We start from the raw sequence: 27,080 nt of genomic DNA, 5'->3' as shown, positions 1-27,080 counted from the left end.
TAAATCGATTTTGTAACTCAACCCAAAAGTCAACTTGAAAATGAAGATGAAATGTAATGTCTTAAATTTGATGTTAAAAGCAATTGATAGATTCAAGGATAAGGGTACAACACAATATTCTCTTGTTACAAAAGATTATCTTTTCATTTATTGTAATGAAGAAAAAATTCAAAGGAAAACTGAAAAAGCACACAACTTTAACTTCCCATTTGTCATCATGAAATATTAAAACTTACTTTTGGAAAATATTTTATTTCTGATTTTATTATTTCCTTTAATAATACTTTTATTTTTCTTTATTCTCCATTAAGTGTAATAATTATATCTTCACTATATAAACCAGCCTAAGGTTGAGGAATAATATACAATAGCTTTTACCTATTTTTTCAATATAGTATCAAGAATATTGGATTAGGGGTTACTCTAAAGCTTTCTTGAAAAAAAAAAATTGTTCGACTCGCTTTCTTACCGACCTGCTTCACATACCCGTTTAGCCTCCTATGACGAATAACAATAACAAATAGCCTTACTCAACAAAGGCCTACACCGGATCCAGCCATAGCGAACAACCGCAGCCTGAGTCGGGCGGTGGCTGCGGAAACGGCGGTGGTCGCAAAATCGGAGGTGATCGCGGAGATGGCATACGAGAGGAATCGTCGGTGGTCACAAACAGTGGCAGTAATGATGGCAACAATGAAAACAGTAACAACATTGTTTTTGGTAATAATGACGGCCTATGGAAACAGGAACAACATTGATTTTGGTGACAGTTCTTCCAACATAGGCGGTAATGATCAAAAAGATTCTTCATACTCCCTCAAGGTCAATATCCCTAAAATAAATGGGAATAACAATAATGAATGGGCTCAAACCGTTCGGTTGGTATTGGATAGCAAAGGGAAACTTGGTTTCTTAACAGGAGCAGTAGCTGAACCGGCAACAGGAGACTCTCGTTACAAACAATGGAAGTCTGAGAACTCCTTGATTATTGCGTGACTGGTAAACTCTATGGAAACTAGAATAGATAAGTCTTACATGTTTTTACCTTTCATAAAGGATGTGTGGGAAGCTGTTAAGGAAACATGCTCTGATATTCAAAACTCCTCCCAAATTTTTATTTTAAAATCAAAGTTATTACAATGAGATGTTAACAATGTGGCAAAAGTTGGATCTCTGTTATGATGACAATTGGAGGTGTACAAAATACAATGTTTTATTTCTCAAAAGGCAAGAAAATGATCGTGTATTCATGTTTCTTGTTGGGCTCAATAAAGACCTTGATGAGGTAAGAAATAGAGTTTTAGGAAAAAATATCATTGTCAACTCTTCATGAAACTTTTGCAAAAATAAGAAGGGGGGAGGCACGACAAGAAATTATGATGAGCAAGACACCACGATGCTCTGAATCTGAAGGCTCAGTCAGCTCTGACTACTAGGAATCTTGACGAGGGAAAAAGGTCAGACAAAGTTCCTTGGTGTGATCACTGCAAGCACGAATGGCATACATGTGAAACTTGTTGTAAGCTCAAAGACAAACCTTCTAACTGGAAGAAAAAAGGTGGTTGTGCATTCCAGGCTAGTAATTCTGATCAAGGACACCAATCCCCTCCAACTCAACTTCCACTTACTACGGAACAACTAGACAGATTGTACAAACTCCTCGAGTCTCCAACCCCTTCTTGCTCTATAGCAACAAAAGGTGATTCTGCATTTCTTAGTGTCAGTCATACTTGGGTAGTAGATTCAGGTGCCTCTGATCACATGACAGGTGAATCCACTTTATTCTCTTCATATAGTCCATGTGTAGGTAATCAAAAAATAAAAATCGTAGATGGCTCTTTTTCAACCATTGCAGGTAAAGGGTCAACTGTGTTGTCTCCAATGTTAACTCTTAAAAATGTCCTTCATGTTCCAAACTTATCGTGTAATTTAATGTTCGTCAGTAAATTAGCCCAAGATATAAATTGTCAAACTAATTTTTTCCGATCTCACTATGTCTTTCAGGACTTGAACTCGGGGAAGATGATTGGCAGTGCTAAGGAGAGTGGATGACTCTACTACCTTGATATTGGATCGACATCACAACTATCTTCAAAAACAATAAGTTTCTGCTTTGAGTCTTTTTCTGTTTAAAATAATAAAGATGACAACATTATGGTATGGCATTTAAGATTAGGTCATCCTAGTTTTCTTTACTTAAAACACTTGTTTCCTAAGTTATTTCACAATAAGAACTTTTCTTCGTTTAAATATGAAGCATGTGAGTTTGCAAAGCATCATCATTCTCAATTTTCAATAGAGCCTTATAAACCATCAAAACCGTTTTCTATCACTCACAGTGATGTTTGGGGCTCTAATCGTACAAGTACACTCTCTCTCAAAAAATGATTTATCGCATATATAGATGATCATACAATAGTATGTTGGGTGTACTTGTTAAAGGGGAAATCAGATGTTTGTCAGGCTGTAAAGAATTTTTTTCAATGGTGCATAACCAATTTCAAACAAATATCGAGTCTTTAAAGTGATAATGGCAAAGAATTTTTTAACACTATCTTGGATGATTTTTTTCTAAAAAATGGAATTGTACATCAATGTTCATGTCCTAATACTCCTCAACAAAATGAAGTGGCCGAAAGAAAAAATAGACATTTACTAGAAGTTGCTAGAGCTCTACTTTTTTCGAATAAAGTACTAAATCATTTGTGGGGCGAAGCTGTTTTAACAGTTGTGTATTTAATTAACAGAATACCCTCCAAAATTCTCAATTTTCAAACTCCAATTAATGTCTTCAAAGAATGTTTTCCTAGTACTCGTGTTTTAACTGATTTGACTTTAAAAATCTTTGGTTGCACAGTCTTTGTTCATGAACATAAAAATGTAGGAAAATTTGAATCATATGCTATAAAATGTGTCTTTGTTGGATACTCCTCAACCCAAAAAGGATATAAATATTTTGATCCAAAAAATAAGAAAATGTTTATCACTATAGATGTTACATTATTTGAAAATAAACTTTTTTTGATGACACTCATCTTCAAGGGGGAAGATAAACGAAGACTCGTTTCAAATTGAGAACATGAGTTTTTTAAATAACTTATATTTGCCAGTATCACAAAATTATGAGACTTTTACACCTGCACCAACAGAAAATGACCGTGATTCTTTATCTGATCCTACTTCTGCTATGAGTAAGGAATCTTGTGAAACCTGAAAACGATGATAATGATGATCTAATTAAAATGCCACAAAATAATGAGTCACTTTAAGAAAACATATTTGAATTAGGAAACAGGATCTGGAAAGAAAAGGTTTTTGTAAAAAAGCACCATAAAGGAAGGGACGAGTCCACATCTCAACACTGCCAGGAATCTGAATCGGGAAATGATCAACCTCCTAACAAAAGGAAAGGTAAGTTTATCTCTGTTTCTAAGAGTCGTATTTTGTATCCTGATATAGATGATTCTGTTGCCATTAGAAAACCTGTCAGATCTTGCATTAAACACCTCATGTCCAATTTTATATCATATTCAAATTTGTCTTCATCTATGTCTGCCTTCACCTCAAAATTGTCTAATGTAGAAATTCCAAAAAGTGTATAGGTTGCTCTAGAAATTCCAAAGTAGAGGGAAGTTGTACTTGAGGAGATGAAAGTTCTTGAAAAGAACAAAACTTGGAGTGTTATGTCACTACCAGATGACAAGAATACAGTTGGATGCAAATGGATGTTTACTGTGAAGTATAATTCATATGGATCAATTGAAAGGCACAATGTTCGCTTGGTGGCTAAAGGCTTTACTCAGACCTATGGTATAGATTACTCAGAGACATTTGTTCCTGTTGCAAAATTGAACATTGTCAGAATTCTTTTATCTCTTGCTGCTAACCTGGATTGGCCCCTACATCAATTAGATGTAAGGAATGTCTTCCTTAATGGTGATCTAGAAGAAGAAGTATATATGGACATTCCTCCTTTGAAAACAAATTTGGATCAAATGTGTGTAAACTAAATAAGACTTTGTATGGATTAAAGTAGTCCCATAGAGCTTGGTTTGAAAAATTCACTCAGTCCATGAAGAAACAAGGGTACATCCAAGGACAGACTGACCACACCTGTTCTCAAAGTTCTCCCACGATGGAAAAGTTGTTGCCCTGATTGTTTATGTTGATGATATTGTCTTTACTAGAGACGATACAGTGGAAATGGCAAGAGTAAAAGAGAAATTGGCAGTAGACTTTGAAATCAAGGACTTGGGATTCATGATATATTTTCTAAGTATGGAGGTTGCTCGGTCAAAGAATGGTATTGTGGTTTCACGGCAGAAATACATTCTATACTTGTTGAAAGAAACAGGAATGAGTGGATGTCGTCCTGCAGATACCCCTATGGATCCTAATGCTAAACTTTGGGGAGAAGGTAATGTTCCTGTTGATACTGGAAGATATCAGAGATTGGTTGGGAAACAAATTTATTTGTCACACACACCACCTGATATTGCTTTTTCAGTTAGTGTAGTGAGTCAGTTTATGCATTCTCCTTTCGAGGAACATCTTGAGGCAGTCTATAGGATACTGAGATATTTTAAAGAAAATCCTTGAAAAGGATTATTTTTTAAGAAGACTAGTAAAAGAAATGTATCTATCTTCACCGATGTTGATTTGGCAGGTTCAGTCACAGATAGAAGATCAACCTCTAGATATTGTACCTATGTTTGGGGTAATCTTGTGACATGGAGGAGCAAGAAACAAGGAGTTGTAGCAAGGAGTAATGCAGAAGTCAAGTTTAGAGTTATGTCTCAAGGTATTTGTGAAGGATTATGGATCCTTGGAATCCTAGAAGAACTTAAGATGAAAATTGAACTTCCATTCAAATTGTACTCTGACAGTAAAGCTGCTATTAGCATAGCTCATAATCCAGTTCAACATGACAGAACCAAGCATATCAAGATTGATCGACACTTCATAAAGGAGAAGTTAGATGTTGGAATCATATGTCTACCTTTCATGACTTCAAGTCAGCAAACTGCGGATATCCTGATCAAAAGTTTGGCAAGACCTATTTTTGAGCATTTGATAGACAAGAAAGATGGGCATGATAGATATCTATACACCAATTTGAGAGGGGTGTTGGATAATATTTATTTCCGATTTTATTATTTCCTTTAATACTACTTTTATTTTTCTTTATTTTTCTTTATTCTCCATTAAATGTAATGGTTATATCTTCACTATATAAATCAGCCTAAGGCTGAGGAATAATATACAACAAATTTTACCTATTTTTTCCAATAGTTACCTTATGAATTTTTAATATACGTGGAGCACTTAGCTTCCCTTGAGTGAGGATCTGGACATTAGAGCTTTCACTGGGATATAAATAGAAACTGCATCTGCAAAGGTTATGATAAAAATATGTATATTAAAGAGAACAGTAAATAATTGGCCCAAGAAAAATACTCCCTCCATCTCATAATTGGTGTTCTCTTTGAAATTTTCACATTTTTTAAGATAATGATTAATTGTGTTGATTTCAATGATAAAACGAGTGTCATTTACTAAAATAACGTTATTAATAATAAATAGTGGAGTAGTTATATAAATTAAAATACAATAAATAAGGATAAGTTAGTGGAATGAAATAATAAATTTCATATTAGTATTTTAAAGAGATAAATAATTTGAGACAAATAAAAATAAGAAAGAGGATATCTATTGTGAGACGGAGGAAGTAATCAGAGGAATTATAGAGAGAACAAAAATAAACAGGAAGACAAAAATTACTTGGTATTTTCTCTAGGAGGTAATTGATTATTCAGTACACAGTCCAGACACCACCAGGGGAAGTCTTTATCATCTTCAGTTCCATCTAAATCTGTAATCTTTTTTCTCCATGGACCTCCGAGTGTTCCCTCAGTAATAATGGAAGGAGGGGAAACAATTGAGAATTCAAAAGGAGGATAAACGACAGCCTCATTCTCAGAACTTCCGTCAACCTCAACGTCTGAATGTGAAAGACTTCTAGTACCAATTTCGTTTTCAGATGATAATTCCCCATTAGCAGAAATAGAAGTTCCCATCCTTTGCTTTCGTTTTCTCATCCAATGAGCCAAGAGTCCTTTCAGTGTTTCTCGAGCCAAGTTAATCTGTAGGGTAAAAGAGTCATTAGCTGCTTCCATATTTTATATGTGTGTTTGTGCGTGCGTGTGTCTTTATGCGTGCATGCTTCATGAATGTATAAATAAGCATTGATTTTGGTGTGCAAGAATTATGAGAATGCAGCCTCTTACGTAATAAAACTGCATATAATAAACACTATCATATTAGTGATAATAGTGACATGGTGAGCATCATTCGGATTGAACAAGAACAAATTAAAATTGGAAGCTCATTATGCTTCACTGATGGTAAAAGATCCCCAACATGAATGGCGTATACAATTAAATAAACTGGAAATCATTAGTTTATTATAGTCATCTGTAACTTGCAAAACAAAAGGAGAATAAACACTGTCAATTTTGTAAAGTGGGTATTATTTGTTACGGCCAATATAATAACTAGTCAATGGCGGAAAGCTAAAAATTTGCCATATAAATAACCCATTGCGACCTATGGCACAGCCAGGCTAGGCATCCGTTGACAAATTGCCTATGGCGGTTGTCCAAAAATCTGTCATGCCATGGCTGGCATATAACAACACTGATGATAATAACATACCAAAGACTTGAAATTAGGGAAAATATCAATAGATAAGAAATTCAAGAAAAAGGTATACAAATTGCTTATAAAAGTATGCTCACTTGCCTTATCATCTTCCGGTTTGTCTACAATGTTAAGCTCTTGTGAATACAACTCTGCAGAAAAGCACTGGGGAGTGTCCAAATGTACAGACAAACATCCAAGTCTGGTATCCACTGTGAACCATGCAGGAATACTAACCTGAAATAATAGGGAAAGTATAAACCAACCAGAACTAAAACAATAATATATTTATAACAAGTGTCCTTTCAAAAAGCAAAAGAATTGTTGATGACAAATACATGCAATCATACCATCTCAAACAGCTCTTCCTTTTTCTCGTCGAATGGTACCTATATAGTTCAGATGTAAAGCATGAGCTATTTTGAACTACAAATGAGCCCTGCCAGCAGCTACAGTTGAACTTTGAAAATATTAATCGGTACAACTAAGGTTTTTCCCTATCAGATAATACTTCCATTCAGATTAGTAAATGAAAGTAAAACCAAATTACCTTTCCATAATCTTCAATTGCAACACCTTTCGTGATTTCCCACAACTTCACTGAACCAGAAGTATCCTATAAAGGATCCATTTATCAGCTCAGAAGATAACTATACAACAGAACACGTGACAATATTAACATAATTTGCATAATAACACAAAACACAAAGCACCGTGATTACCTTTGTCAGCACATGCCTCTTATTATTTAAAACTTCGTGTCGTACTATTGCAGGGATGCCGGGAATAGTCAATGTAGGCTGTTTGTATTCAGGAGCCTATTTACATTTGAATGTCAATAAAAAGAAAAATTATTAGTGGCTCTGCGCTGAAACAGATAATATGTTGCAAAGAAAAAGATTCAAGGAGATTATGGCGTAAATATTGTATAAATAATAAGTTGGCAGTCCCTATAATAAATGGTTTATGATAGAATCTGAGAAATCAGTTAGGAATTCTGTTAGAATTTCATATATTGTATATATCAGAAAGAGATACAATGACTCTACTTATATAGAGAGAATGCTGTAACTAACTATTAAAGCTCAGCACTATATAGAAACAGCACACCATAGACTACACTATAATAATACAAAATGCTAACTAAAACATTCCTCTATCAGTTTAAACCAGGGAGGTTTGTTTGAATCATCATCAAGTTTAGATATCTTCCAGAATTAGATCATTAGGATTTGATTTTGAATTTGATTATTAGGGTTTGATTTAATTTCCTTTACTGTTTCCTTTCCTATGTAATCCTAATGTATCTGTGTATTATCAAATCAAATAAGAACAATATATTCTCCCCTAATGTATATGTTCTATGAACCTGATCAAAAGAACATTTATCCTAGGATAGAAACTTCTTTGGAAGGAAGACCCCACCATATCCCCAAAAAAGGAAGCACTAAACGAGAGACAAGTAAACAAATATATTTCACCTTTATATGTGCATATGCAACCAGCATTATGTATTCTCAAAGCAATACAACATTTGGTGATAAAATAATAAAAGTAATATTTTTGACAAATAAATATAAATACAACATACAGGGGTAGATCCTTCTAGAGACACCCTCGCTCTTGAAAATGACAAATTTCCAGCTAAAAAAGAATTGCCTCTTTGGAAAATCTTTTGAGGGTTGCACACTTCAGCAGGCCATCTGTGAACTGACGAGTCCGTTGATGCAACCCATATGCTATCATCATGCAAAGCCATTTGAAGAATTGGTTGTTCCCCAGTGCTAAGCAGAATGCTTTCTCTAGTATGCAAATCTGTCAAGTATAACTGGACAAATCAAATAATAGGTCAGAAGATGACCTTCACACATTGAACAGTACGAGACGTCGCAGAAGTTCAAGTCAATAATTAAAATATTCATTTTAATTTTATAAAAAAATTGCACTCACAGAAGAGTCTCTACCACCACTATAAACATGACTAAACGTTGAATTGCTAGCAAGAGCCCAAACAGAATCTGTATGAACGGCATAAGAATGCACACACCGTTGCTGACCGAGATCCCAAAGCCTACAAAGAAACATGTGACATTCGTAAGGCATATAAGAAACAATATAAATTACTATTACACGTACACACACATCATCTTATTGTCAACAAAAAAAAAGTACACCACCTTAACATAGAGTCTGAAGATCCTGATAAACAAAACCTACAATGATAAATGTTAGAATCATCTCAGCTGCTGTAGGAAGAAAAGTATTACTTAATTCGACCTAACATAACTTATGCAATGAAAATAAGTATATGCAACTGAAAAGAAAACCAGACAGCACTCTGTTCAGTATATACTATCGCCAATCAAATAGCAACCCATTGAAACATTGTCAATTAAAATATAAAGTGTTAGTAATCATCATTTTCGTCCTCTAAGTTTAAAGATACAAGCATGCATCATCAATTCAGTAATTCAGTCCTCGCAAATTCAGTATACTAACTATTTCATTTTGTTCCGGAAAAAAACTCAGTATACTATTACCCATTAAATAGCTACTTGTTGAAACATGGCCTAAGAAATATTAGATCTTAGTAATCGTCTTTTTCATCCTCTATGTCCATAGATAAAACCATCACTAATTCAGTGATTCAGTCCTCACGAGATTTTTGTCATCAAATTGTTAGACCTTCAGAATTACTAGGAACTATTTCTATTCTGCCATGAAGTTATTTTATTAGCCGTTACTGTTTAATCTTTCTGTTCGTTATATTTTATTAATTACTTAATTAATGTGTGTTAAGTTCTATAGGCTGTTATGCTCAATAAATAGGAAGATAGCAAAGCATAGTGGGTTATCTGGGAACTAGTGAGTGGTTATTAGGAGAGACCCAACTCTAGAACATTTGGGAAGGGAGAGATCCAAGACTCTCGAATTTCTTGGAAACTCATTGTAATTACTATTAAATCGGTATCAGAGCAGTTCTGATCCAAGAAGATTCTACCATTGTGCTGGAAATTTTGGCATGAATATGGCTGCGGATTTGATTCCAAGATTTGATGGAAGGGAGAGATCCAAGACTCTCGAATTTCTTGGAAACTCATTGTAATTACTATTAAATCTTATTGTTTGGTATCAACTTCTACCAACCGGTATCAGAGCAGTTTCCTTCCGGGACTGCTTTAGGTATCTACGCGAGGGGAAATGGAGGTCAGATTGGAAATTCTCGAACGTGGATTTTAAGCGTTGTTAGCAATGAAAGAAACAATGGAGAAACAACGTGAAGAAGACCGTGTGGAGCGAAGAGAGGTTAGACGACAAATGAAGGAATTAGTCGAAACTGTTCGTCGCATGAGGCACCAAAGTCCAGCAGGATCACGACACGGCAAGGACCAAACTGATGAAGAGGATGTGTCTGTGAATCATCGACATCCACGGTCCTGCAAAGAAAGATGGCGAAAGTTGGAAATTCCAATTTTTGAAGGTACAGATGCATACGGTTGGTTGAACCGTGCCGAGCGCTATTTTGACCTGAAGGAAGTAGATGAAACAGAGAGACTGCGGGCAGCGATGGTAGCCATGGAGGGAAAAGCACTTGCATGGTATCAATGGTGGGAGGTGTCGTCACCAAACTCGACTTGGGAGGAATTCAAAACAGCCATCCTTAATCATTTTCAACCCTCAATGATCCAAAGTCCCTTTGAATTGTTGTTGAGTCTCAAACAAACAGGTACAGTGGAAGAATATAGAGAGCAATTTGAGCTATATGCAGGCCCCCTGAAAAGTGTTGATCCGTCTTACTTAAAAGGAATTTTTTTTAATGGACCCAAAGATGTGATAAAGGCTGAACTAAAGCTTCATCCAGTTGAAAGACTATCTGAATTAATGGATTATGCACAAAGGGTGGATGAAAAAAAAAGCTTGTGGAATAAAGGGAATGGTGAATTAATGTGTGTTAAGTTCTATAGGCTGTTATGCTCAATAAATAGGAAGATAGCAAAGCATAGTGGGTTATCTGGGAATTAGTGAGTGGTTATTAGGAGAGACTCAACTCTCGAACATTTGGGAAGGGAGAGATCCAAGACTCTCGAATTTCTTGGAAACTCAATGTAATTACTATTAAATCTTATTGTTTGGTATCAATTTCTATCACAAATATCCCTCAATAATGATATTATTTTGGTCCCTTGGTTACCATAAATTTAACTTAGAAGGCTACTCATAGGTAAGGAAATGGCAAGCAGATAATGGACTAGCCTTCAAATAGATGGCAACAAAAGGACCAAAATGGTTACAGTTTCAATTATTAAGAGACTAAATTGATGAAAAAACAGAGTACTAAAATGGTGATGCTTATATTGTGTACCTTTGGCGGATGAAAATAAGGGTTTATACTGCATGCTATATATGTTTTATTTCTTTTCTATTTTGTGGCAATAAATAGATATGCCAAAGAAAACTGACAAAAGAAGAAAGAGATAGGGAGAAGTTCATAAATACGTCCCTAACTCTAATGTTTGTAAACAGTAACTTGTCCAAAGTAGAAGAAATTTGGTATTTGTGGGGAGGGGCCATAGGAGAGTTGAAGATATATATAAAGTTTGTAGACTAAAAAATGTAAGACTACCAGACAGACCTGCCAGTAGAATCCAGAAGCAGAGCTCTGATGTTATCTGTATGCCCTTTTAGCTTCATAGTCTTTGATCCAGATCTTGGATCCCAAACACGTACAACCTAGAGAAATGAAAAAATTAAAAGCAAAAAAAGGAAAACCATACCAGTGGTGCGACAACAACCCATAACCCAGCTTGCACAAATCAATATAAACCAAATGCACCTTATAATTCAAAGTTAATAACAGAAGCCACAAACAGTTAGAACATAGACATGAACATGAATGTCACAAAGTACCTTTTCTGTACCACCGGAAACAAGAAGTGTTCCACCTTCATTCATTGCCAATGCATAAACAGATTCCTTATGGCCTTTGGCAGCAACCGGAATGTATCCTTCAGTTTGAGTTTGCATGGATATACTGTTGCTAGAGCCGATGGTACGTAATCTTGTCATTGGCAATAAGTTGCCAGAACCATTGACACAATTTGAAGTATCGACATCCATAGCATCGTTGCATTTTGCAGCTGAAGCGAGTGCAGCTTCAATATCCCATATAAAAACCTCCCCACCAAGGCCGCCCGAGGCAACAATATTGCTCTATTAATTCACGACACTATTGAAGGATCAGAAAATGGATTTGATAAGATTCAAACTTTAAATCAAATCACACAATCTATCAGATTCAATGATGAACATAGAAAATATGAAAAAGAAACTTTTCTTGACGCACTTTAAGAAGCATGGAAAGTTCCATAACATTACATTTTTTTCAGCTGCTGCAAGGCAAGTAACATAATCTGAGTGTTGGCAGAGTGTCCTAGTACATGTTCCTGTCGACAAGGCATTCCATGTCTGGCACAAACATACAGCAGCCAAAATAGGAGTAACAAGCATATCAGTGCTGCCATCACAGTCAAAGAACATGGATTGATTACAACAAATTACCGTTAACAGTCAACAAACCTTAAGGGTCGTATCTGAAGAACAAGAAACAAGCGTACTATCACCCACAAGAACTGCATCATTTACCTGTTAAGGAAACACTTTTAAGTTTTAATATATAATAGTACCTTGAGCTAATTCATTGCATGCAAGGTTGTCAAGATCGGGATCTTGCATAAGATCGGGAGAGGACAGTAAAATCGCAAAACATAAGATCGTAACTAAAATCGGAAGATCCTACCCAACTATTTTTGTAAGATCGAAAGGGGTAGCAAGATCGTAAAACATAAGATCATAACAAAAATCGTAAGATATTACTAAAACGAAAAACTATACTATATATTTGAAGTTTTTTTACACAATATCTTCGTAGGCAAGTGTATTTGTGGGAAAGTGGCCTCCGCCGAACCGTAATTGTTGCGCCTCGGCATCTTGTCAACCTTCTCGGCTTGTAATGGTGGTGGCTGGAAAACAGAGAGCATGGCCGGAAAACGACTGATTGTGGCCGGAACTGGCCAAGATTGCACAAAATCAATAGTTTTAAAAAAAAAATCACAATTTGGCTACAACACGCGATTCTAGTTAAGATCGGGATCGTTGGGGATGAGTGAGATCGTAAAATCGTAAGATTTTAAGATCTAGATCGAGAGATCTTGACAACCATGAGCATGTACCAAAAATTGTGATGTTTTAGTTGGTATAAAAAGCTCGGTATTACAATGCACAATTAATGCTGGATGCAAGCTCAAGGGTCTTGGAATTAAACTAAAAATATATAAGTTGAACAATGACTAGGATCGTAAAATTAGACCAAAAAGAAGGAAGTTATTCAAGTGAAAAGAAGTATCAAACTTCCAATGCCCAAAACGGAACATGATGCAACAATAGTCAAGTAGAAGAATTCAGTGATTATTGAAGTTGCCGCTTTAAGTATTAAAATAAATCCCGGTCATGGTTTAAATTTTGACTTCTTATAACCCCCCAAAAAAAGACAGCAGACAAATAAAAATGCTCTACAAAATAAATTGCGGAGAAAGAGGAAAACAAAATAGCATTAGTGAATCCATGTGTTGTTGGAAATAGTTAAATCATTGTATGTTTCTCATTAAAAAGCATTTAAGTATTTAGGTTTATGTATGTTTAGACTCTGCATTTAGGGAGTTGAATTTGTATTTATTTCTCCTTATAAATATAAGATGTAATTAATTATGTAGTGTGTATAAATATTATGGTTGCTGAGAGCGCCTTATTTACTCAAGCACATTCAGAAGAAAAAAAATGTATTCCTATTTTTCACATGGCATTAGATCTCCAGATCTAGAGGACTCAACTTCCACAAATAAGTTGAGAAAATCTGACTGCATTTTCTGCTATCAGTAACCTCAAATCTTCATTGGGCACTACATGCTATCAAGTTCTTGAAGTTAACCACTATCCATACACTTCCCAGAAGCCGTTGTCCCTACAATACCAGCTGTGCATTTAGGGAGTTGAATTTGTATCTATTTTTCCTTATAAATATAACATTTAATTAATTATGTAATGTGTTTAAATATCATGATTTTGAGAGCATTTTACTCACTCAAGCACATTTAATATATATATATATATATATATATATATATATATATATATATATTCCTATTTTTCAGATGGCATTAGATCTCCTGAACTAGAAGACTCAACTTCCGCAAATAATTTTTGAGAAGATCTGACTGAGCATTTTCTATTGTCAGTAACCTCAAATCCTGACTGGGCACTACATAGTTCTTTAAGTTAACCACTATCCAAACACTTTCCAGAAGCCGTTTGTACAGTTTCCTGCCGCCTTCGGTATAGTTCTGCACATTTGTCAGCAGTCTTTTGTATAGTATCAGTTTTTGTGCCTACATTTTCTGGATTGATTTTTTCATCAAATCGCTTTTTTTTGGTACGTCTCTCTGGTTCCTTGATGACCAACAGTATGGAAAAATCATCGTATGGTGTATTCTGATAAGCTTTCACTCTCATTTGAATTTCATGTCTCAGAAACACCTTCTAACCTATTTTGGATATTAGATTCAAGAGCCACAAACCACGTGACACCCTCTTTGGAAGGGTTTTCCACATATTCTCTTTGTCCTAGTAAAAATAATTGCTAAAATAAATCATTTTATAACCTTAAAAAGGATTCTCCATGGTTCAAAACTATCCATGAATCTTGTCTCCATACAAAATCTTACAAACTATTTATCCTATAGTCTGACTTTTCATAATGATTGTTGTATATTTCAGGATAAGGAGTCGGGAAATATAATTGGTCGTGCTAGAGAAAGGAATGACCTTTACTATATTAAAGAACCAAGTCATTATACAAAAGTCTACTTGTCACACTCATTAATGTTATTGCTAGTACTCTCTAAAAAGAAAAAAAAATCTTTCATTTTAATTGTCCATTGGATCGTCCTTCTTTTGGAGTCACTAAAGTTTTGTTTTTGTCTTTATTCGATTAGGTAGTAGATATTTGAAGTCTTCATTGTGATGTGTGTGAGTTTGCTAAACATAAGCGTCTACATTTTCCATTAAACTAACAAAACAATCATTTCCCCCTTCTATCTTATTCATTCAGGAGTTTGGAGTCCCTCTACCAATCCAAATGTAATTGGTGTCAGGTGATTTGTGACTTTTATAAATGATTTACTCCAAATCAAGTCTGACATCAGTACTGTTTTTCCAAAAAATTTCTATATGATTAAAAATCAATTTAGAGTAAACAGTAAATAGCTTAGGTCTGGTAATGGGAAAGAGTACTTCAATCATGTTCTTATTTCTTTCTATTATAAAGAGGGAGTTATCCACGAGTTTTTTTGTGTTAAGACATCAAAACAAAATGGAATCGTAGAAAAAAAAAGGGCATCTATTAGACCAAACCAGAGCATTGTTTTTCATCAAAATGTTCCCAATAATTTATGGGTAGAGGTCGTTTTCACTAGCACATAACTTATTAAGCGATTACTCTCTTGAGTATTAGGTTTCAAGACTCCAATGGATGTTTTTTCTTCCTTCTATCCAAATTTGTCAACAAGTAGCAATCTTAAACCTCAAATCTTTGGGTGTGTCTCATTTGTCCATGTGCATAATCAAAACAGGAAAAAACTTTGATCCTAAAGCCCTAAGATGTGTTTTTGTCGGGTATTCCTCTACTCAAAAAGGATATAAGTGTTTTCATCCTCCATCTAAAAAGATTTTTGTGTCGCGGGATGTTACCTTTCATCAGGAGGAATCATACTTCACTAAACCTTACCTTCAGGGCCGAAATTTTAGGGAAAACGTCTCAATCTTTCTGGTCTTGAGTTAAATACACTCAAATTGTCTAGTATTAAGTCAAATACATCAGGTCATTCTGGTCGAGAATCAAATACACTCGATCATTCTTGTATCAAGTCAAATACATCTATTCTTTCAAGTCTCGAGTCAAATACACTCAATCTTTCTGGTCAATACACTCAAATTCTAGTATTAAGTCAAATACATCATGTCATTCTGGTCGAGAATCAAATACACTCAGTCATTCTTGTCTCAAGTCAAATACATTTATTCTTTCAAGTCTCGAGTTAAATACACTCAATCTTTCTGGTCTAGAGTCAAATACACCTGATCTTTCCAGTTTCGAGTCAAATAGACTCGATCTTTCTAGTTTCGAGTTAAACACACTTGTATCAGACCCATCTGAGCCTGAAGAAACCTAGGAGCTAGTCAAATCAATCAAATTCACATGTAGTTGAACTTAAACCTGAAGTGGATATAAGATATGGAAAGAATTGCTTTACATGAGAAAGTCAAAGGTCATTCCTGAATCGACGCGAATTTAAGAGCTTGACTCGACTCCTTCAAATGAGACAATTAATTCTTTTGAATTACAAGATAAAATGATAACCCAAACAAGCTATGAGTATCACGATGGACGCATTGAAGAAGAATAGAACTTGGTAGTGACTTTACCAGAAGGGAAGAGGACAAGGACAGTTGGATGCAAATGGGTGTGCACCAAAAAATATAAGGTTGATGGATCAATTGAAAGTTATAAAGTCAAACTGGTTACAAAGGGTTTACACAAACCTATGAAATTGATAATTTAGAGACATTTGCTTCGGTTGCGAAGTTTAATACAGTCAAAGTAATTTTGTCACTTGTTGTCAACTATGGTTGGGATTTACAACAATTTGATGGGGAACTTGAGGAGGAGATATATATGCAGGTACTGTCGAGGTATGATAAAAATGTACCTCACAATACAGTTTCCAAGTTGAAAAAGACGTTGTATGGCCTAAAACAATCACCTCGAGCATGGTTTAGAAGATTCACTAAAATTATGACATTTTTGGGATACAAGCAAAGTTAAGGGGATCAGACCTTGTTCATCAAACACTCGCCACAAGGGGGAGTAACAATTTTGTTAGGATGACATTATAATGACTGGAAATTTCTAGAAGGAGCAACAAATCTTGAGTCATTGTTTGAAATAAAAACTCTTGGAAAATTGATGTACTTTTGGGGAATCAATGTGGCACATTCTCGAAAAGACATTTTTATATTTCAACAAAAATACATTACAAATCTACTCAAGGAGACAGGGAAAACAGCCTGTAAGCCTACGAGCATTCCTATAAATCCAAATCTTAAATAGGGTAATACAGAAGATGTTGCAGTAGATAAAGAATGTATCTCCGGCATAGAATTCTCCGGCATCTCAAAGGAACTCCAGGAAGAGGAGTTTTGTTCTAAAGAAATGAGAATACAACCCTTGAGTTATACACTGATGCAGACTATGCAGAGTCAATTGTTGATAAAAGATCCATTACAGGTATTGCACCTTTCTTGAAGGAAATCTTATGACTACGAGTAAGAAGCAAAACTTAGTAAGTCCTTTTAGGGTCCGTTTGGTTGGGGACAGGAAGAGAAAAAAGTTGTGATAAAACATAAATTTTTCATATTGACAATATTACCCTTATTAATTTTTATTAAAATCCTAAATTGTCCTTGTTAGAATATTATACGTTAATTGTCCTTGTTGTGTCGTATTACATATCTATATATTATTTTAGTATGAGTTATAAATTATCTAAATTTAATTTTATAAATATTTTATATTATTAGATGAACCATCAAAATCAAGAAATAGTTTATTTGATCAAGAATATTCTCGAATATTTTTTAATATTCTATTTGCACTTTGATATATTTAAGAATATTTAAAAAATTCAAAATTTTGTGTTTGATTGTTTATGTTATTTATGATTGGACAAATTATTTTTTGGTGAATTTTACTTAAAATTGTTTTTATTTTATTTAATATGAGTGTTACAAGATTTTAAAGGTAAAAAGATAATATAATTTTAGAATCTCTCCCTTTCCCTTCCCTTATGAACCAAACATATATTTAATTAAAATTCGTACCTCGCCTCTCTTCCTTCTTTTCTGAACCAAACATATATTTAATTATAATACCTCCCCTCATCTTCCTTCCCTTCTCCCCTTTATTAAAATTTCTCCCCTCCCATCCCATCCATTGAATCAAACGGTCCCTTAGTGTTAAAGCTTAATTTTGAGCCATGGCACAATGCCTGAATGAATTACTTTGCCTCAAAATTATTTTAAAAAATTTGAATATCAAATGGGAAGGACCTATGAAACTCAACTGTGATAATAAGTCAGCTATCACTATAGCATATAATTTCGTTCAACATGATCGAACTAAACATATTAAAATTGATAGACACTTCATTAATGAAAAGTTTGATAATGGGCTGATTAGTACAATGCCTTAATGTTGAGGCTTAATATCGAGCCATGGGACAATGTCTTTGTGAATTACTTTGGCTAAAAATTATTTTAGAAGATTTGAAAATCAAATGAGAAGGACCTATGAAACTCTACTGTGATAATAAGTCATAATAAGTCAGCTATCACAATAACACATAATTTTGTTCAACATGATCAAACTAAATATATTGAAATCAATAGACACTTCATTAATGAGAAGTTTGATAGTGGGCTAATTTGTGTCCAATATGTGTCCTCACAAGAGCGAGCAACTTGCAGATATCCTCGCTAAAGGATTGAGTAGTTAAAACTTTGAAAAAATTATATCCAAACTGGAAATGGAGAATACTTATTCACCGACTTGAGAGAAAGTATTGAAAATAGTTAATTCATTATATATTTCCCATCAAAAAGTATATAAGTCTTTAGGTTCATGTATGTTTAGATTCGTACATTTAGGGAGTTGAACTTGTGTTTATTTATCCTTATAAACATAATATGCAATTAATTATATAGTATGAATCAATATCACAATTGCTGGTTGCTTTCTTCACTCAAGCACATTCGGAAAAATTCTTATTTCTATTATTCACATATTTAAATTACACACATGAAGGATATTATATAATAATATATACAGAGTCATACAAATAATATAAGACTTGAATAATTTAAAATGACTTGCTTGCATTACACAATGGAACTGTACAACATTTATACACAGGAAAGAATCACTGAATAAGGAAAAGTAGGAAATGGGGATACTATATTAATTATTTAGTCAACAATATAATTTATATAATTTAGAGATATAATTATATAATTTAGAGATATAATTTATATAATCTTATTTATGACTAGAATTAACACTCTTCCTCAAATGGGGAAACTATATCAATTATTTAGTCAAGATAGAGATATAATTTATATAATCTTAATTATGACTAGAATCAACACTCTTCCTCAAATTGGAGTGTATATATCACATGCATCCAACTTGTTACATGTAAAATGGACAAGAGGTTCACGCAGGAATTTGGTGAAAATATCGACCCACTAATTATTGGAGCTCATTGAAGAGATTCTAATAATATCTTCTCTGATGAAGTGGCAATCAACTTCTATATATTTAGTCTTCTCATGAAAGACAAGGTTTGAAGTAAGATATCATAATGATTGATTATGACACATAAGTTTCATAGAACCTAATTCACAAATATTTCAATCAAAATTTCAATTCTTAGTGTTTTTAAACCACAAAAGTTCAGAAATTGTGTGGACAGTAGCATGATACTCTGCCTCCATGCCCGACCCTTGCGACAACAAATTATTTCTTGTTTTCCCATGAAATTAAGTTTCTTGATTTTCCCAAATCAAATCACAATAGCCTTAATTAGGCTTTCTATGATTTACATCACTTGCCCAATTTGCATCTTAATTTCCAATAATACTGGTATGACTTCTATCGTTATAAACAATCCCCTTCTCTTGGTGATCATTTAACAAATCTCAAGATCTGAACTACAGCATTCCAATGGCTATCACAAGGTGAGTTTCAAAATTTACTCACATCAACAGCAGATGAGATATTTGGTTTGGTCATAGTGAGATAGTTCAATTTTTCTACTGATCTTTTATATTTGTTTGGCTTACCTTATGGCCCCCTTGATTTGGTAGAAGTTTCACATTGGGGTCCATAAGAATATCAATTGGTTTACAATCAAGCTTCCCCGTCTTTCAAGATATCAATCAAGCCTCCTCGTCTCTTCTGAGATATCTAGAACATATTTTTAGAAAGAAATATCAATGTATTCCTGTGAATTGGTTTACAATCAAGCTTCCCCGTCTTTCAAGATATCAATCAAGCCTCCTCGTCTCTTCTGAGATATCTAGAACATATTTTTAGAAAGAAATATCAATGCATTCCTGTGAATGAGCAACTTCAATACCAAAAAAAATATCGCAATTGACCTAAATCTTTAGTCTAAAAATTGGCTGAATAAATGTTTATGTCTTAGGTCTTTAATGTCTTTATTGAAAAACACGGCATCCATGAGAAGAAGAGAGGAAACCCTGAAGCTCTCCTATATAGATCAATGTAAACTAGTAAAAAATGATGAAAAAGTATCTGCAGGCTGGAAGGTGTTCACAACAACTTCCTGCTTGGAATGAGTAAAGATACAAATAAAAAAATACAATGCAAGATGCCGGAAATACATTGGCTTAAATCAAAGCAATAGGGCAAAAGGTTTAACCACCAAGCAAAAGCCACAACTCAAGACTTAACCACTTGGAGAAAGCAACAATGCTTAACCACGGACAAAAGCTAACATCAACAAAGCCATCAAGCAAAAGGCTTAACCACCAGGAGAAACTATACCTCAAAGTTTGGTCACTTGGCAAAAGAACAACTAGTTAATCAAGGCACCAAGTTTAACTATCAAGAGTACTCAACCACTAAAGACAAAAGTAAAATATCAACACGTATCCATCTATAACAGAAGTAGCACAACTTAATCACCACAGCCAAACCAACAGTCATCAAGTTAAGACAAAAGCAATAGACATCAAGTTAGGTCAATTGAGGTGGAAAAGTAATGAAATAAAAACACTACCCAAATAATAGACTTGGTCTGCATAATATTGACCCAAATCTTTCACTATTTTTTTCATTATTGTTAACATTTACACAACCAGAATAGAGAAGTTATTGAAGCTGCAGTGTGCAAGTCTATCCAGTACTACTTTGTCAATATCATTTTCCACAAATCTGCAACTCTACAACTCTTCTATAGCAACATATTGGCTGCAACAAACTATATTCAAAGAATCAAACCCAAAATTGTCTTCAATCTTCATATAACACCGTTTCTTATGGACAAACCAAGAATTCTTCTGTTAACAAGCACCAATGTATTCTTGAACTATTCCAGAACAAACTCTAATCCAAAGCTAAAACCAACACTACATGTTCGATTTTACGAACTCTGTATAATAAACTCCAACAATAAACCAATTGCAACAAATACAAACAGAAACACTTCACTCACTGTCTGAGTTTAACAAATATAAATTACAGTTGTGGGATGATATGGTCTCCAACTTTCACATCTAGGTTAGAAATGCTTCTCTTATTGCTGAACTTACATTCCATATACTACATCTTACTTTTGCTTACGCGAAAGTCATGTGTTTCTATAGCTTGTCTCCAACCTCACATTTAAATCCTCCTTCGACTCTCTAAGTAGGACTATATTATCGGCAAAAAACATGCATCTCGGTGCTAACTCTTGGATGTGTTCCGTGTGTACATCCAAATAAATGAAAAAGGTAGGGGCTTAGGATTGAACGTTGATGCAAATCTATTGTAACAGAAAAATCGTTTGTCTTGTCTCGCCACCCTGTGTCCGCGCACTAGTTCTATAATCGTTCATACATATCTTGGATAGCTCGAATATACAACCCGACCTGGATCCAGGCCCATTTTCAAAAAATTGGGGGTTTTTCTTTAAACAAAAAACCCAAAAAGAAGATGCACAACATCTCTGAATTCAAAACGAGTTTGCTTCCCAAATCGTGCGAGTTCGCCACATACTATCCCACCTGATCACAGCACGCCGGCATGCGATAGTGACGTTGGATCGAACGAGTTCACGTGTTGACTCGTGATCCTGCATACACTGGTTGAGAGTTCCACTAACTGTAAAGATGGCATAGGTAGTAAATACAAGCTTCGATAGACCTCATCTTACAAGTTGATTTATGGGGTTGAGTTATGTGCTAAACCCAAATTCTAAGAGCTCCTAAAATATAATACAATATACTATATATATATATATATATATATATATATATATATATATATATATATATATATATATATATATATATATATATATATATATATATATATATATATATATATATATATATATATATATATATATATATATATATATATAAAATTTTATATCAACTAATCTTCAAACAACTACAGACTATCTACACTATCTACAGACTATCTTTGCAGATAAAAGACTAGAAATAGGAAAATAATAATCATCTTAATCCCACTCCACATATAGGGTTGCGATGATATATTCTAGGCTCCCAAGAACAATATATAATTTTCACATAGCATAGTGAATAGCTTTTCCGTGCTTTCACATGTACCTTCTAACTTGATCATCAAATCTGGTGTTTAAGCGATAAAACTAATACATGATTAACATGAAGTTCACTTACATATCTATCTTAGGAAATTGTTGGAGACTATAGGGGGGAAGTAGTGTAACTAAAGCATCGTCACTAGCCCTAGAAAGTAAAAAAATTGTGTTCATGAGGTACTTCTTAATAAACCATGGGTCACCAGACAATTGTAATGTGTGTGAAAATTTTGATTAGAGAGAGAAGAATTACCCAATCCAAGTGAGATTCAAAGGTCGCAGAGCATGCCGCTGCATCCACAGATAGTGCCCACCTTCTTAGTTTGCCATCACGGCTTCCGGTGAAAATAAAATCAGACTCATCAGATGATTCGGACTTAAGTACAGCCAAGCAATTTATGCCTGCACAATGCTGCAGAAAGGGGGAAAAACATTTGAGTAATATAGATAAATCAACAGAGAAAATCTTCAAATTTTCAAGAGTTTTCAATTAAAACCGAGCAGAAGTAGCATCTATTATATGTACTTTTGGAAGCAAAATGCCAAGTAGCAAGTCAGAAGGTAACAGGTACCAAAGCGTATAGAAAAACTATTGATGAAGATTTGATTGTTTATAAGGTTAAATAGTGATAAATATTAACAATAAGGATGAAAGCAAATATGCCGCCAAATGGTTTAATGTTGGCCAAAAAGTATATGAATACAGCTTTATTAACTAAAAGAACATCACAATCTGCCAATCAGTCAGTAATATAAAAGAAGTGTTTTCTATATACTGTGTAAAAAGTGATTATTAATATTTGAAATTTTTATGTAAAGTATGATAGTTTGTGTTTGTTCAAAGTTATAAAAGATAACTTATTTAACATTTACTCTCATCTATCACACTCATAATAATAATCAGTATATTTCTCAGAAGAAGTTACTCAATAGTTTTTCATTATACTCAAATTACAGTTTTTTTCACATTCAGATTATTTTGAAAAGCTTAAAAAATGTTGAAAATCAAAGTGAACTTTATTTTTTAAAAAGATAACTTATTTAACATTTTCTCTCGTCTATCACACTCATACTAATAATCAGTATATTTCTCAGAAGAAGTTACTCGACAGTTTTTCATTATACTCAAATTACAGTTTTTTTTAGATTCAGATTATTTTTAAAAGCCTAAAAAATGTTGAAAATCAAAGTGAACTTTCTTTTTTAAAAAGGTGGTTTTTTCATGAAACAATCTGAAACAACCAGGTTCAGTCTCATCTAGTTCACAAGTTTGAGGCAAATGTCAAAGAAAAGGTCTATGGGGGTAAAGAAGCATATGACAAACATGAAACTAGGTCATTTTTTGGAATAAATATAATCACAAGTTCAGACTTTATAAACACATGTTCAGACTTTATATTGTCCGATGTGGGACTCTTAACAATAATAAAGAAATAATGTGTTACCTTTGTGTCATCAGAATCATTCAACACATATGTCAATCTCTTCTCCTTGCGTGGGCGAGTTGAATTATTTGGGTTCCCTACACTACCCACGTAGTGCATTGCCGAAACTGGTGGGAAAAAAATGATAAATAACATATATCCCGGAGTAATTAAAATAATGAAAAAGATGGCATACTATAATAAATTATTTGCTTCAGCTTCAACCACACAAGTCACCCCATATAAAATAAAATATACAATTTATATTTGAAAATGGTCGGCAGGATACATTACAGATGCGGTAACCTTAACGGAATAGCTTGCTGCAGGGCACATGTGGTTGCAAGAGAAAATTTATAGATCCAACACCTTGGAAAGTCAAGCATAGACATTTGAGTTTTATGCTCAACAATCAACCCTATAACTTCTGAAAATACATACCCTGAATTTCCAAAACATGTCTCGGATAAACTTATCAAACTAAACCCACTAACAAGATATCAAATACCATAAGAAACGCAAAACCTCCCTGTCAATCTAGGAGCTTCTAGAACAACTATGATAGCTTCTGTACAAAAGAATCTCAAGTTTCCAGGCCGTGTCACCTTCCGAAACACTGTCAACTATACCATGCATTAGACCTAACCCATCAGCTCTGAACTTAAGTAAATCCAGTAGATCTAATTCTTTGCAAATATAGCAACAATTCATAGTACATTCAATGTCCAGTAACAGAAATTTGTATTGAGATTTGAGGAAAATTGCAAATGTCATGATTTTGAGCAGATTATGCAATGCAAAGTAAGTAAATAACAAAAAAAAAATACTAAAAAGCCCATCAAAAAACAAAATTGAGCTCAGTAAAATCAATAACTTCACTGAAAGACAAGAAAAGTGACCAATGCAATGCAACCTCAAATAAAACCACGACATTATGTAAACAATAAACAATGCAAAAAAGCCAAATCATAGTCTATGGATTGAGAGCTTAAACTACATCATCAAAGCTTTTTCCTAATCCATGTCCTGATCTATTCCCCAAATAATTTCCATCAGCCTGTAACTATTTAATTTGTGGACAAATGTTTTCTGCAACTGCATGTCATTAACTAACATTAAGAGTCTTAATATCTCAATTAACACTAAATTCAGCATTTCCATGCCTCATTTCAATTGCATTCAACCAAATCTCCAACTCATTCACCACTCAAAACGTACATTAATATAAAACTCGCAGAAAACTAAATGTGGATTAAAACCTTAACACAATTACATAATCAATCACCAAAGAGAAACCTGGAATTGGAAGAGAAAAATGCCAGCCGAAGCAATCGAATTTCCCAAATCATTCCGAATGTATAGTAACAATTAAATTCACAATAATAAAAATAATAAATCATGTACCGTTACGAAAATTGATAACCTAATCATAACAAGCGTTATCGTGAAGTGAAATGTTTACATTTTAATTTAATGCTAACAAATAATGGAAATGAAACTTCGAATTGTAAAATGAAGTGCGAGCGAACCTTGATCAGTGATGAATGTGTGGCTCTGTTTTTCAGTTTTGGGGAAGATTTAATCAACTTTGTAGAGAAGGGAAAACGAAGAAGAGAGTGAAAATGGATGCAAATGTAAAATAAGCTTTTGATTTTAGTTATGGCTGGTTTTTGACTCGGTTTGGTTGTGATTTTGAATCGAGGGTAAGGTTGTCTTTTCCATGAGAAGCTGATATGTAGTATGTAGAAAATCGGAATCCACAGCTGTGCTAGCTGCTTTGTTTCCTTATTTTACTCCTTAAGTGGTTGATTATCAATTTACCACATGTCCTTCCTTAGTTTAGTCCAAGCACAATTTTATTTCATTTCATGCACCAACATTTCCACTTTTATTTTAGGAGAGTATTTTAGGAGAGGCAAGTATTCCCTCATCCTCTATCAAGAAAAATAAGAATAAATCCTTAATTTAATATTTAAGTTATCACTCTTTCATAAAAATAAAATAAAAATTATTAAAAATATTCGGGACAACATGTTTTTGTGAGTGTCTTTTTTAAAAAAAGTGTTTGGGATATTATCTATATGACTAAAAGATAAAAAGTAGTTTTTCGTTGTTTGCAAGTAACACATGTTTAAGATTTTCTCCTTTATATCCATATTGATGGTCTAGGTCAACATATGTATCTGGTAGAGTATTGTATATCCTTAAATTTAGGTTTATGATGACGTTTTCCCTATTTGCTGCAAGGCATTCTTGAACATATTTGGGGAACACACCATTCATCGTAAAGAATTTCCAAGATTCAAATACTGACATGAATTTATTATAAATGTATTATTTGATATATTTCAGCGTATTATGCGTAGAGTTAGAAGGCAAAAAAATTGAGATCGGACTTGCAATTGCTTGTTTTATTAATCTATGATTCGTGTAGTTTAACCTGGTATACTCGTTTAGTTTTTTCGATCGCATTTACGTTCGTAATTTGATCAGCCTGAGTATTTTCAACCATTTCGCGTAGATTATTTTAATGCATTCATTTTATTTTTTCGCACATTTTTGCACCTGTTTTTTATTCATTTTAATTCTTTTTTTATTAAAATGTTAAGAAAAAATAAGTATGAACAAATAAATAATCCTTTGATTTTTTATTCGTTTTTATTTTAAAAAAATTATTTTATTTTATTGCATTTAAATTCAATTTTTGATCTAAAAATATTCAAGGGTTATTTTGGCAATACATTTAATTGTAGAAACTCTAATTTGCTTATTATTCTATGCTAACTCTCATGGTCATTGGATCAAAATCATCAACAATTCACAATTGTTCCTATCATTTTCACTTGGATCACTATCCATATTTCTCTCCCATAACCAAATTACAATCTCATTTCAACAAAATAAACTTCAACAAACACGCTTACGTGAAATCCTAATCTATGATTAAACATTTTTTAACATGGATTACTAATTGGTGCAATCCTAACCATTCTTCATTTTCATTTTTCACATTCTAACTCCCTTCAAAACTCACCCTCACGTCTCACACAAATTTATATTCACTAACATTCATCTTAGCATATTTAAACAACATCATATCACCACAATGGAAAAAAAGAAGTCAAAAAGATAGCATGTTCACTACTTGAATTTTGCTCAAAAATGAAAAATAATTGAAGAATTTGAAAGAGGAGAATGAGACGATTGAAGAGTGATTCAGATCACATTGATCGGTACCTATTTGGAGCTTCATCGAAAGGTGACCGAAATTCGCAAACTTGTCGAAAAACTCATTGGTGTTCTTTGCGTTCTTGAGGCTTTTCGTATGGATAAGCTTTGATTCTTTCTTTTTACTTGATTTCTTGACATAAACTTGTTGATACACTTAGTATGTTTCATATTCTTTAAGCATTTGTGCAAGATAGCTTGAAAT

At 33.7% G+C, this 27,080-nt stretch overlaps 1 protein-coding gene across 5 annotated transcripts in view; it reads right to left on the bottom strand.

Moving 5' to 3' along the window:
- The window catches only part of LOC127091901 (uncharacterized), a 32,635-nt gene extending 7,237 nt beyond the window's left edge, over positions 1-25,398 (bottom strand). For 2 of the 5 annotated variants that reach the window (XR_007792030.1, XM_051030637.1), the window contains exons 1-16: positions 25,177-25,398; positions 23,669-23,775; positions 22,477-22,635; positions 12,277-12,342; positions 12,076-12,165; positions 11,608-11,910; positions 11,333-11,430; positions 8,877-8,912; positions 8,650-8,770; positions 8,291-8,527; positions 7,422-7,517; positions 7,250-7,315; positions 7,050-7,088; positions 6,802-6,936; positions 5,782-6,143; positions 5,297-5,390 (exon numbers count right to left, since the gene is read on the bottom strand). Coding sequence is in view for 1 of the 5 variants with exons in the window: in XM_051030637.1 (XP_050886594.1) it covers positions 5,297-5,390; positions 5,782-6,143; positions 6,802-6,936; positions 7,050-7,088; positions 7,250-7,315; positions 7,422-7,517; positions 8,291-8,527; positions 8,650-8,770; positions 8,877-8,912; positions 11,333-11,430; positions 11,608-11,910; positions 12,076-12,165; positions 12,277-12,342; positions 22,477-22,635; positions 23,669-23,767 (2,001 nt within the window). In the remaining 4 variants the exon portion in view is untranslated. Of the gene's footprint in view, positions 1-5,296; positions 5,391-5,781; positions 6,144-6,801; positions 6,937-7,049; positions 7,089-7,249; positions 7,316-7,421; positions 7,518-8,290; positions 8,528-8,649; positions 8,771-8,876; positions 8,913-11,332; positions 11,431-11,607; positions 11,911-12,075; positions 12,166-12,276; positions 12,343-22,476; positions 22,636-23,668; positions 23,776-23,953; positions 24,271-25,176 lie in introns of all 5 variants that reach the window. The other 3 variants (XR_007792027.1, XR_007792029.1, XR_007792028.1) reach the window with 2 other exon arrangements.
- Positions 25,399-27,080: the final 1,682 nt, after the last annotated feature.

The sequence above is a fragment of the Lathyrus oleraceus genome, chromosome 6 (assembly GCF_024323335.1).
Source record: "Lathyrus oleraceus cultivar Zhongwan6 chromosome 6, CAAS_Psat_ZW6_1.0, whole genome shotgun sequence".
Lineage (NCBI taxonomy): Eukaryota > Viridiplantae > Streptophyta > Magnoliopsida > Fabales > Fabaceae > Lathyrus > Lathyrus oleraceus.
Note: the sequence above shows the minus strand (reverse complement) of the source record. Positions and strands in the feature narration are given on the sequence as shown.